Source organism: Jatropha curcas, chromosome 9, assembly GCF_041381405.1.
Source record: "Jatropha curcas cultivar XTBG-Jc1 chromosome 9, XTBG_Jcur_1.0, whole genome shotgun sequence".
Classification (NCBI taxonomy): domain Eukaryota; kingdom Viridiplantae; phylum Streptophyta; class Magnoliopsida; order Malpighiales; family Euphorbiaceae; genus Jatropha; species Jatropha curcas.
In genome coordinates this window covers 1,727,327-1,739,259 of record NC_143159.1, presented here as the reverse complement: position 1 = coordinate 1,739,259, position 11,933 = coordinate 1,727,327, and the positions used below count along the sequence as shown (strand labels likewise).

General features: G+C 32.3%; 1 protein-coding gene across 4 annotated transcripts; it reads left to right on the top strand.

Moving 5' to 3' along the window:
- The first annotated feature begins 4,176 nt into the window (after nucleotides 1-4,176).
- LOC105633830 (inositol-pentakisphosphate 2-kinase) lies at nucleotides 4,177-11,609 on the top strand. 4 transcript variants are annotated; one of them, XM_020679162.3, is made up of 9 exons: nucleotides 4,177-4,533; nucleotides 4,997-5,119; nucleotides 5,328-5,534; nucleotides 5,736-5,883; nucleotides 6,363-6,403; nucleotides 6,527-6,637; nucleotides 6,844-7,443; nucleotides 7,883-8,086; nucleotides 9,912-10,301. In XM_020679162.3, exons 2-8 carry the CDS (start codon nucleotides 5,018-5,020, stop codon nucleotides 8,036-8,038), a joined length of 1,365 nt encoding a protein of 454 aa, XP_020534821.1. In that variant the 5' UTR covers nucleotides 4,177-4,533; nucleotides 4,997-5,017; the 3' UTR covers nucleotides 8,039-8,086; nucleotides 9,912-10,301. The 4 variants fall into 4 exon arrangements, with proteins under 4 accessions (XP_020534821.1, XP_089582122.1, XP_020534820.1 ...); XM_089725996.1 differs by lacking the exon at nucleotides 9,912-10,301 and adding an exon at nucleotides 11,131-11,609 and having other exon boundaries at nucleotides 4,178-4,533; nucleotides 7,883-8,017; XM_020679161.3 differs by having other exon boundaries at nucleotides 4,179-4,533; nucleotides 9,865-10,301.
- The last annotated feature ends 324 nt before the right edge of the window (nucleotides 11,610-11,933 follow it).

The window sequence follows — 11,933 nt, the reverse complement described above, 5'->3', positions numbered from 1 at the left end:
TTTTTTATTAACTTAGTGTATGGCCGTATACTTATTTTTTTATTTTTTTCCCTTTTAAATTTCTGTTTCTATGCCATAAATATGTAGGGTCGGTAATTGATAATAACTAGGTGTCTAGGTTGGTTACCTAGATTCATTACTGCAACAGTAGTAGCTGAAAAATCCTTAACAAGAGACTGACATCGCCGTTAAGTCCAAAATTTTTAAAATTTCATTTTCTATTAAAGAAAATCTGAAAAAAAAAAAAAAAGTTGTTTTCCCAATGCTGTTCCTCCTAAAGCAAATTATATTGTAATAAAAGGTGTCTGGATTATCTTATTACTATATATCATGTTAATAATTATATACAAGGCTAACACGAGCTATATATATATATATTCTGTATCGTCTTTTTGTTTAAATAATCTGAATTATTTCCATTCAGATTAACCTTCTATGGAGTATCATATTTTTAATATTAAATAAAGTTAGGCAATGGTTTTCAGCTAATTGGCATTTTAGTTTGAATTTTATACTTACTGTATAATAGAAGGAATTAAATTTTAACAATTGGACATAAATTAGATTTATAAGAAAGAAATATTTTTGAGAAAAGTTCTACACTTTTGAGTAAAGTGTAATCCCGAGCACGTGGAATGAATCACATTGCTATATTTAAATTCTAGTTAATAAAATCGAACCCAACCAACACATTTAAAATAAGAGAAATATATAAAGGCGTGATTTAAGTATTGGTATATAGCATCTGCCATGAGTTGGTGTTTGTATTAATCTCCAAGCATTCTGATTCCCACTCAGAACTTAGGAAAATGATATTTCGCAATTTCCCAATTGGAAAAATCAAAATTCTGACATGATATATTGTATTTTGGAGTTGGAAAGAAATTGAGACCCACATAAAATTTCTTGTGGCTCTAAAGTTTTGGGACAGGTTGGAGAAATGACAGCCATTATTTCTTGTCAGCAAATTTCTAGGTTAGATGGTACGAGAATAGAATTACTAGTTAAATGACAGCCACTTAACTAGTACACTAGAAACTCTATTTAAATCGTACACTAAAAACTCGTTTTCATACCATGGTTTTATGTCAAAACACGAGAAGTTGCGCACCAAAATATAATATAGCGGTAGGTGTATATACGATTAGTAATAAATTTAAATTTAAATTTTCATCTCAAAATTTTAAAAAATAATAAATAATGTTTTTTTAATTTTATTTTTATTTATATTAGAGAAAATAATTACCATTCATTTTAAAATAAATAATATTTTGATTAAATTATCATTGATTTTATGATTATTTAAAAAAAAGTAATTATTTTTTTTATTGTCATGTAAAAAATTTAATAAGTACCATCTTTTCAAATAAAGGTAGAGTTAGTTCATGTCTTTTACTTTTATTACACTTCCTATATTTATAATTTGTACTTCAGAATGAATGGTTTAACATTGAAAATATATATACAATTTGATATTAACGTATTATTGTGAAAAAATATAGAGTTTGTCGTAAAACTATATAAAGTGATAAATTGATCATAGTTTTAAAAATATTAATTTTAATTATATAGTAGAATTTGTTTGATAATTTATCGTAACATTTTATATTTTAATATTTAGTTGAATTTTTGTGTAGTCGTAAAATGAAATCAAAAGTAAAGTTAAAAATAAAAATCAAACCTAAAACTAAAATTAAATAAAAAAAAACCTAAAATTAAATTAGGATTTATTTTTATTATAACTAAAGTATAAAATATTACATTGTACATTGTAGGAACAGTGTATGGATTCAACCCGCCAAGCTATGAACAGCATTAAGCAGGAGTCGTGCATTGAATAATTTTACAAGGGCGGGGGCTGTGGCGCCCCAATTGCGATCTATTATGTCTTGCGTATTAAGAAAAATGAGGAAAACAACTCCAATTTCAAAATTTCCAACTGCACGCCAAAAACATGAAAGAACAAAGAGATAAGACTGCGAGAGATGTACTTCTTCTGCTCGTTACACGTGTAAGCAAAAAGTGACGTCGTACCTTCACGGCTTTACTTGTCATTATCGGAAAATATATAAGATAATTTGGGATTTGGATTCAATTTTCTTAATTAGTATGTCAAATAACATAATTTAAGCTAATTACATAATTGGCATCCAATAAAATTACTTTAAAGTAAATCCTTAAACAAAAATTCTCATGAAAGTCAAGCAACTAATTGCTTTTTCGGTCACTTCTTCTTTTAACTATTGAAGGAGACTGTTATTTTGCAGGCGGAAGCATATCTATCCAAAATGATATAAAATTGCACTCATAGTATCTCCTCTTTACGCTTCCTTTTGTTCCTTTGCCTCAAATCACCAAGGAACAATTTGCTTTCGGTGTCCTCTCATTTATCCAGCATCATATTTACTATTTCATACTCTTCTTTTCTTTCTTTTTTTTTTTTTTTTTTTAAAAAAAAAACTACACTCTTGTTTGGAATAAGGACAATGGTATCAAATGTTGCTTAATCTATCATGCTATGGTTGTCTAGATATTCTTTTTTTTTTTATTTTACATAGTTTTTCAAAATAAACAGAAGTTTCCACAGTAAATCATAGATGGAGAGATTCATTATTCAATAATTTTTATAAGTTGAACTGCACAATCACATGATTTTTCGAATTCCAATTTAATTGTATAGAGTGATTGCATATAAAAAAACATATATGTTAGAATGCTTTGTCATATGTATATTTAGTGTTTAAAAGTCTTTGATCAATTTTGGAGGCAAAGCTCAATTTTGTCTTTTCCTCTATTCTCTTTTCTTTCCATCTAGACTTTCCCTTCAAACTGTATTAATTGGTTTTTAAGGTTTTTAGCAAGAAACAAGGAATTCATGTTTATTTTCAATTTTTTATCTACTCGTTTTCAATATTTAGGATGCATGAGGAGCACGTGTATATTTTTCTGTATGTGGTACGATAATATGCACGAGGAACACATTTTTTGACCTAAACTTCTGAACGACACGTACAGTGGCCTAACATTCAAGCTTGCACAATTTAGAGGATTGAGCTAATGTCGCACCTCATTGTTTGCAATTGACCTAAATTATGTTTATTAGACGCACAAACTAAATCCAATATTATCTGAATTGAGTTAAAGTCGAATACGAATTTCATTAATAGGTCTACTTTACTGACAGAAAATGGGAAAAATTATTGAGTTCTAAATTTTTAAATTTATTTTATTTAAATAAATATATGTGATAATAAAAAATTTTAAAATTTTTAAGTTATTAACTTTTTCATATTTATTTTTTAGATATTTAATTTTATTAATTGATTGTAATTTAAGAATATTTTACTTTAGGAAGAGGGGTAAAGAAAGGAAAAAATATATTCTTTTTATTTTAATATTCTTTTCTTTTATAAAATTGTAGTTTGAAAAATTGATGTTTTCATGCAATTTATAAAATTAAAAATAAAATAAAATTTTTGGTTCAATTTAAAATTTTATTAAGACCGTCTACACCAAACTATAAATGATCAATAATTCCATGTAATTTTTGACCAAAAGCTGTTGTTTGTTAATAAATTGAGTGACAATTAAATAATAGTTTCACATTAATTAGGTAAATTATATAATTATTCTATGAAAAGTTAAATGTTGAAGGTTGTTTATAAAAATATATTAACACACATTATATTAAAATTACATGTAGAATATCATAATTTTTAATCCATATTTATATATTTGATTAATTTGAGTATTGTTCATAATTTAGGTCATTCTGAATTTTTATAAATAGCTGTGTTGATTTATTTTGAATAAATTTTCAAATCAAATCAAATAAACTAAATTAAACCAAACCAAACCACAATACTGCTATTTGCCATAACTCTTCTATTGGTTTGTTTCTAAACCTAATGGGTATGGGCCATTCTAATGGGCCAACTTCCAATACAGTCTGACCCAAAACATATTCAGTTTGCCGATCTGCGTGACAACTACGTGACCACGAGGCTACTGTCTGGTATTAGAAATCTCTCCAAACAGTTAACACAAGTGGGTTTTGGGTTTAGGGCAGGATAAGATACGTGCCCCCACAAAATATTTTCTATGAAACGGAATAAGTATCTGGTGCTATAGTTGTACGTTTGACCTAATTTCCTTCAGTGACTAGTCAGTCCCCAAGGTACAAAAAAGGAAAGCGGGCACACATTTTAAAGAGAAATATCTTCACTCCCAAACTCTAATCGGTCAACTAACTGGAACGATTGCAAGCCAGACTGATAAAATCGAATTGGAAAAAGGTCTCTCTCTTTTCCCAAGAAGTAAAGCGCCACTGATTCTCTCTCTTTATGCACTTTAATCTGCAACTTGTGGCGTTATATTCAGCTCCGCGGAGCTGAGAAAGAGTACAGTGAAAGTGAAGCATCCTTAATTTCGATCGCAGGTTGCGATTCTCAAGTCTGCGAGCGTCTGTTTTAGGGTTTTAAAAATAATTTCGTTTCAGATCAGCCGCCTGTATCGATTTTGAAATATTTTCAGGTAAATTACTTGTGTTTTTTTGTCTTGAATTTATTATTATCTATTTGTTGGCAATATGGTGTAATCCGATGGTTATTTGTACCGTAGATAGCTGAAGCACAAGTAATTTAACTGAAAAGAGTCTAAAATCGTTACCGCCGGCTGATCTGCAAATCAAAACTGTGCTTAAAACCCTAAAACAGACGCGCCTTCACTTTCACCTTACTCTCTCTTTCTGCACTGCGTTATATTCAGCTTCGTGGTAAAGTGAAAGTGAAGCATCTTTAATTTGGATGGCGCATTGCGATTCTCAAGTCTGCGAGCGTCTGTTTAGGGTTTTAAACATAGTTTCGATTTTCAGATCAGCCGGCGGGGACCCATTTTTTGGACTCTTTCAGTTAATTACTTGTGTTTTTTTGTCTTGAATTTATTATTATCTATTTGTTGGCGAGATGGTGTAATCCGATGGTTATTTGTACTGTAGGGAGCTCTCCATAATTACCAAATGGAGACCAAATTAGAGCAGAAGGACGCTGGTGAGTGGGTCTACAGAGGCGAAGGTGCTGCCAATTTAGTCCTTGCTTATACTGGATCATCTCCTCTCTTCGTACGTTCATGGACTCTTTTTTTTTTTTTTTTTTTTTCTCTCTCTCTTTAATTGAATCTAATTTTAGAACTAATGCAGTTACGGAAAGTTGTTTTAAGGAGGGGCCTTGTATTGCTTGCTTTTTTTTTTCTTTTTTTTTTTTTTAATTTAATTGTCTACTTTTTTTTTTTGGAACTGTTCTCTTCTATATGCAATGTGTGGTACAAAGGTCGGGAAGGTAATGAGAATACAGAAAATAGCAAGGAATGGATCTTCACGTCGACTGGGTGAGCACACAGTATTGACAGAGCAAGAGCGGTTACTATGGCGGGAGTCAAAAGAGCTAGTATCGGCTCCTACAAAAGAACTAGCGGAGTGGTTTTATGTGAAGCATGTCATGAGCCCTTTGTTGGGTCCCAAACACGTAGATGCCGGTGTATGCCTTTTCTTCTTCCCTTTTACTTTGATTTTTCTAGAGCTAACTGAATTTCATTTTTAAATGTCAATTATGTATTTGCCTTCTCTTTAGTCCTTACAGTGTAGATATATTTGTGCTGAAGTTCCGTATATAAATATGCTGCTGAACACTTAATTTTAGTTAGGATAGCATTTCTGATGTTTACTTGGAATTTGGCAGATGCATGTTTCAGTGTCTAGAGATTTTCTTGAATCCATAGAGAAGAAAGTGATTTCCCAGCGTCCTGCCTGGAGAGTTGATGCTGCCAAGATCGATACAGACCGGGATTTTGTGCTTATCATGACTGATCACTCTTTATTTCCTCATGGTATTTACCGTGCTCTTTTTATACTAGTTGTCAAAAAGTGGCCATGGCATGTTTTATGTGGTGCACTTACCTGATGGCCATATATCTGGACATACCAGTAGGTAGTCATGAAAATAGTACTTTTGTTCTGATGCCTATTTAAGGCCAAAAGCAACAAACAGCTCATTTGATCTGCCAGAAATTCTGTTCTATCTATTACTCTCTTTTGATGCTTGATGCCTTTACCCTTTCATATTTCTAGGCAATATGAGACCAAATCATAATAACGTCGGTGACAGGATTTTGACCTGGTTGCCTGCCTATCATGACAGTTGAAATTTGGCAACAGCCCCTATTTTATGTAGTAAACATTATGGACAATTACTTAATTTTTAAACCATGGAATCAAATGTACATAATGTAATAATTTAAGGGCTGATTGGTTTATCTTTTGATACAACATTTATAAGTGTTAGTTTATTCTGCTCTCTTCATATCAGGTAGCCTTAAAGTTGGACCCTGCATATCTGTTGAGATAAAGGTATATATACACAACTTTTTGTTGGTTGTATTTCTTCTCTTCTCTTGTTCTTTTTTGTTTGCTTGTGAGCAATATATTTTCCTTATAAGCTTTATAACTTGCCTATTTGTTCCCATCAAGTAGCCCAAATGTGGATTTCTCCCATCATCAAGGTTTATTGCTGAAAGAAATTCCATCAAGAGGAGCACAGCTCGTTTTAGAATGCACCAAGTCCTGAAGTTGAGCCAACATGAGGTTTGTTTGTTTATGCTTTATTATGGTCCCATGACAGATTTATTTCAATGATGCTATGAATTGGTTTACTATGTCAGTTATCATAAATGACTTCTACTTTATTGATTAGTGTCATTAATGCAAGCTTTAAAATCTTGTGCATGTATTGCAGAGGTGTTTTGTCTAATTTCTGGATTTCATTCTCTTCAATCATGTTAATTTTTCAGATATCAGAGTTGAGCCAGTATGATCCTCTGGACATTTTCTCTGGTTCGAAGGAAAGAATACACAAAGCCATCAACGATCTCTACACCACCCCTCAAAACAATTTCCGTGTATTCTTAAATGGTTCTCTTATATTTGGGGGCTTGGGTGGTGGCACAAGCAAAACTAGTGCTTTGATTGAAAAAGCTTTTGAAGATGCATTGAAGGGAGTCATCCAGGCGGATGATGGTTTGCGTACAAGGAGTTTTATAGAGCTTGTTGCTGAGACAGTTTATAGTTCTCGAGTACTGGATCAGCTTCTTGAAGCTCAAAAGCTTGATAATTTTGACATTGAGGGGGCAGTTCATGCATATTATAACATAATTTCTCAGCCTTGTATGGTATGCAGAGAATTGGATGAAGCAAGATTGCCACATAGATATGCCTCCTTGCATTCCATTCCTATGGATGACAGCTTGAAGATCGTGAAGGACTATTTGATTGCTGCGACAGCAAAGGACTGTAGTATGATGATCAGCTTTAAACCAATGGAAGATAGGGGTTTAGGATCTCAATATAGTAGTATATATCTGCAATCAACCAACCAAAATTTTGATTACAAGGTAAGCCTTTAACATCTTTCATTTATATTTTAAATCTCATGTTAGATATTAAGTTACTTGAATACCTATGAGGTTCATTTTATTGTAAACATATCACATTAGGAAAACCTTGGGAGAAAGATTTTTAATTTCTTAAATAATTAGACATTCATGTCTCCTAAGATTCTCATTTTCTATAGGGTGAAATTTTATAATATTTATGCTCCATGTGGTGTTCAAGCCTTACAATGTTTAAAATCCTGTGCGTGTTTGGTAATATTTAATTCATGGTGATGGTTCCTCCCTTACTACTATAATAATAATTTCATATGTTGATGAAAGCTAGCACTGGGTGTGCTTTTTGCCAATTAATAAAGTTTCGTCAGTTAACAGTTTGAATTCTTCCAGAAACATGTCTTCTATTACAGTTTGATATTTCTTTTTGTTGCAACTGCTTTAGGTGAGTTTCCTTGACTTGGATTTGAAACCCTTAAAGAAGATGGAAACCTATTATGAAAAGGATGAGAAAATAATGAGCTGCTATTCCGCAATGGTGGAAACAAACTGTACGAAAGCCAACACTATGAGCATGGAAGTTTATGAAACTATAAAGTAGATTCAGCAAGAGTATAGAGCATTCTTATTTTACTGAAAAATTTGATTGGTAAGTGGAAGTATTTTGGTATAATAATCTTTTCTCCCGTAATTATTGTTTAATGTTACTTGTATAATGAATGTGGAAGTTTTCACCTTTTGGTGCATAAAATTTGCCTTTTTCATTTACTTCTTGAAAAGATTGAATTTCCCTTGTAGATGTAAATAATTCTATCTCTGTATATTTCTTAAAATTTTATAGTATGTAAGCTTTTGAGTTGAAGGGTATTTTGTCTTTTTTATATCACATCACCTCTTGTTTGATATTTTATGTGATGCCTTGAGCAATGTTGTTAGACCCAAAGCTCTGGGGTCAGTTTCCAGTATTATATTAATGTTTAAAGATAATCATTCAATATCAGTTTAAATCTTGTTTGAAATCTCTAGTTGAACCTTTAACCCCAGCTCTACCTTTACCAGTTCAGAAATTTTTGTTTTTAGAGCTATTCAAGTAAAACTGAAGTACATCTATCATTCATTTTCCTCTTATGTCCAATGCTCTTAAAATGACTTTCTACACAACCTATATTGAATTAAGTACTTGTCATGAATCACGTTTCCTTTTAAGCCAGTTATAAACGAACCATGCCCTGAATTTTTATTTAGGGCGTTAAATTCTGGAATATAGGTGCCATGGAACTGGAAAGAAATTTTAGCAGGTCACTTTGAAGACTCCTGTCAGGGCAATAAGCCCTAATCCAATCTATTTGCTGTTGGCCGTTTGAATCTTTTCTGTTCCTTCTGCTCATTTGAGAGCTATATTCTTGGAGGTTGGAAAATGTTAGAGGTTTTCATCATCTTATTTACACCGAGATGTCCAATTCTCCACGCCAGGGCATCCACATTTCTAAATACAAGCAATGATGTATTAGTATTAGCTCTAAAATTCTACATAATACTGAATTTACCTTTTCAAATTTTTAAAAGTGCTATGAGAAATATTGCATGTGAAAGTACACTTGTTTATAGAAATTAATATAAAGATCTATTCAGCTTTCCACTGTATGTAGTCATTTGATGGAAATTAAATGAGGGGGAGGGGTAGAAAGTGACAAGACACTTTAGATCACTGCTTGGAAAATGATACCTTGGCTACTTTTAGTGCCATTCCATCTCAAGCTTACGTGTCCTCTAAAATTCATTTAGCTGGGCTGCACTGCGTTGGGGGTCGGGAAACTCAAATGTCGAGGCCAAAATTTAAGCAGACTTCTGATGGTTAAGGTCTTGCAATCTGATTTAGCAGATTTCACTCTGTAAATTGCCTTTTGCTTTAATGCAAATGTGCATCTGTAACGTGTTCCGTTCTGCTAATTGTGTTTTCTTATAGATTTAGATCTTTCTTTTCTTTTCTCAATCATGTCCAGTTAACGAAATTTTAGTATTTCAATGGTTGATATATGGACCTAAGATAGGCGGAATGGAGGAAGTGAATACATGCGGCTGATCCTAACAAGGACTTAGTTATTAGGTTGACATATAAGATAAATATAGGATAGGCAATTTTTTACCAAATTCATCAGGTTTGGCTCATTGTTCAATATGGGTTTTCAGTATACTTTGCTGCTTTTTTCTTTTCATTTTTATTTGTTCATGTTCTAATCAGATCTTAACTTTAATCTTTCTATATGATTGTATTGTAAATAAATTTTCAAGAACAGAATGAAATACTATTATTCTACATGTTTTAGCACATTTATTTAATTTCTTAATATCTACTTGTATTTGTTTTGACAACTGTGATTTAGACATTTAAAGTTCTAATTGCATTAGTAAATTCTTTTTTTGTAGAGTAACTGTATTGAAGATCAGCGCCTGATTCTAGAGCTTGATTTCAGATCAGGATTTGCAGAATGAAGTCAAGATGGAAGACTCGACTGATCTTGTATATTAATTGACCAAATACAACAAACATGGGTCCATACATTGCTAGCAGTATGCAGCTGTACCATGTGCTCGATGATGAGCTGCTAAGATGTTAAAGGTATTTCTGTGTGTATAAGAATGGGACCTATTTTGGACTCTTTTAATGCATGTACAATCATAAAAGGACGTAAAATGTGGCAGGAGTAGGATTAGATGTGCCCATTATGTGGACTCCAATGGGCTCTATAGTTGAACTCATGAACTAAATAGCTATTCTATGCCTTCTTGGCCATGCCAATATGTAATATCAGGTCACAAATGCTGTTTCTTCAAAACATCCTACATGAATGCTCTATTTCTCATTCTCTGTGAAAAACAGTAAATTACGCTCGTCACTAGTCATGCATATGCCAATTCTGTAGTTAACCATTGACAATGATTTCCTCAATAATGTGATGGTTAGACACATATGGCGTGACTGCTACATTTGTATGTATGGACATGTACATCCTTCTGGGTTGCACTTGCACACAGGTTGCATCCCCATGGAAGATTTTGTGAGACGTGAAATTGAAATGTGTTGCTTGTCTATGGATGTGGTATGTGAAATTGAAATGTGTTGCTTATCTGAGATTATATGTGAAAACACATTCTAATATCAAATTTCTTGCGAGTAAATTTTGCATTCAATGAATGTAGGAGGTAACAGTTGATCCAATCTAGTACCCTTCTGACATGCATTTACTGCTTGTCACCTACTTACATTTACTCCATTTTGCCTTTGTCCAAGATCAAGTAAAGTAAATGTAATAATATCATATGATTTTATTGCATAATCAGGCAAAACAAGTGCCCAATAAATTATATATAGCATCTCTGAATCCTTCCATACTTCTGCATAAGCCTATTCTATTCCACTTTATTGTTTTTTATTTTTTTTGAAATTTGTGTCAGAAACATGCCGAAGGTTATCATTTGCTCGGACTTATCTGTTCTCTAAGTTGTTTATTATCTTAGTTTTTTTCTCTTTGTTATTCTATTTACAAAACATTCTCTTCCACATTTTCTTTTTACACTGACATTTTGCAGTGTCTTTCCTAATGTTAGATATCGCATAAATATTTTCAGTATTCTAGTATTTAAGCTAAAAAAGAGTACGGACAAATCTGACTTTTTACTTTTCTGCTGCAGAAGACTATAGTGTCAGTGGAGCTGCTATGTTCAAAATGCAGGCAGAAGGTAATGAAATTAATTGCAACCATAGAAGACATAACTTCGATCGTCCTTGATCCTGCCAAGAACACAGTGACAGTGATCGGTGAAGCTGATCCAGTGAAAATCATTAACAAGGTGAGGAAATTTCGAAAGTCTGCAACAATTGTGAGCATAGGGCCTCCTAAGGAAGAGAAGAAGGACGATAAAGATTCATTGAAGAGAGAACTTGTTGTGCCTTGTGTTCCAAGGACTTGTCAGCGATGCGATGTTTGGTACGTGGTTGGTGATGATCTTTATACTTACTGTTCTGTAATGTAAATGAGAATGTAGAATGTGTATTAATCAGTATGTTCTCTTGTGTTTTAAATCCTTAGTTCTATTAATAAAATGAAAATTAATTCTTAGTAAGAAGCTAGTGTTGGGGCTGATACTCTAGCAAGAGCTTCTGATCGATATGCTAGTCTCAAGCAATGAGATTATTCCTGACTGTACTTCATTATTATTTTCTTAATATTATTGGGTTTTATCCTTAAAAAAAATCAATGTTAGTTTTATTTTCTTATATATTTAGGTTGCATCAAGTAATTTTCATTTACGCTATGCACCTAATAAAATGAAGAATGAGGTTTAAGAGTGTATATTTGCTTTTAGCATGTCGTTTTTCACGAGTTCCATGAACTAAAATCAGAGTTCCAAGAACTTGCTTAGGAGTTCTACTGTGTCAATCTTGTTTTCTGATGGCAACTCGCCTGGCAATTAATTATCAATAGAGTTTTTAT

Bases quoted from the DNA above. Each gene is read 5' to 3' on its own strand.
- LOC105633830 (XM_089725996.1), top strand. From the start codon at position 5,018: ATGGAGACCAAATTAGAGCAGAAGGACGCTGGTGAGTGGGTCTACAGA. The intron at 5,884-6,362 runs GTATTTACCGTG...TCTTCATATCAG, and splicing joins TCACTCTTTATTTCCTCATG to GTAGCCTTAAAGTTGGACCC. The intron at 8,018-11,130 runs GTTTATGAAACT...TTTCTGCTGCAG, and splicing joins CCAACACTATGAGCATGGAA to AAGACTATAGTGTCAGTGGA.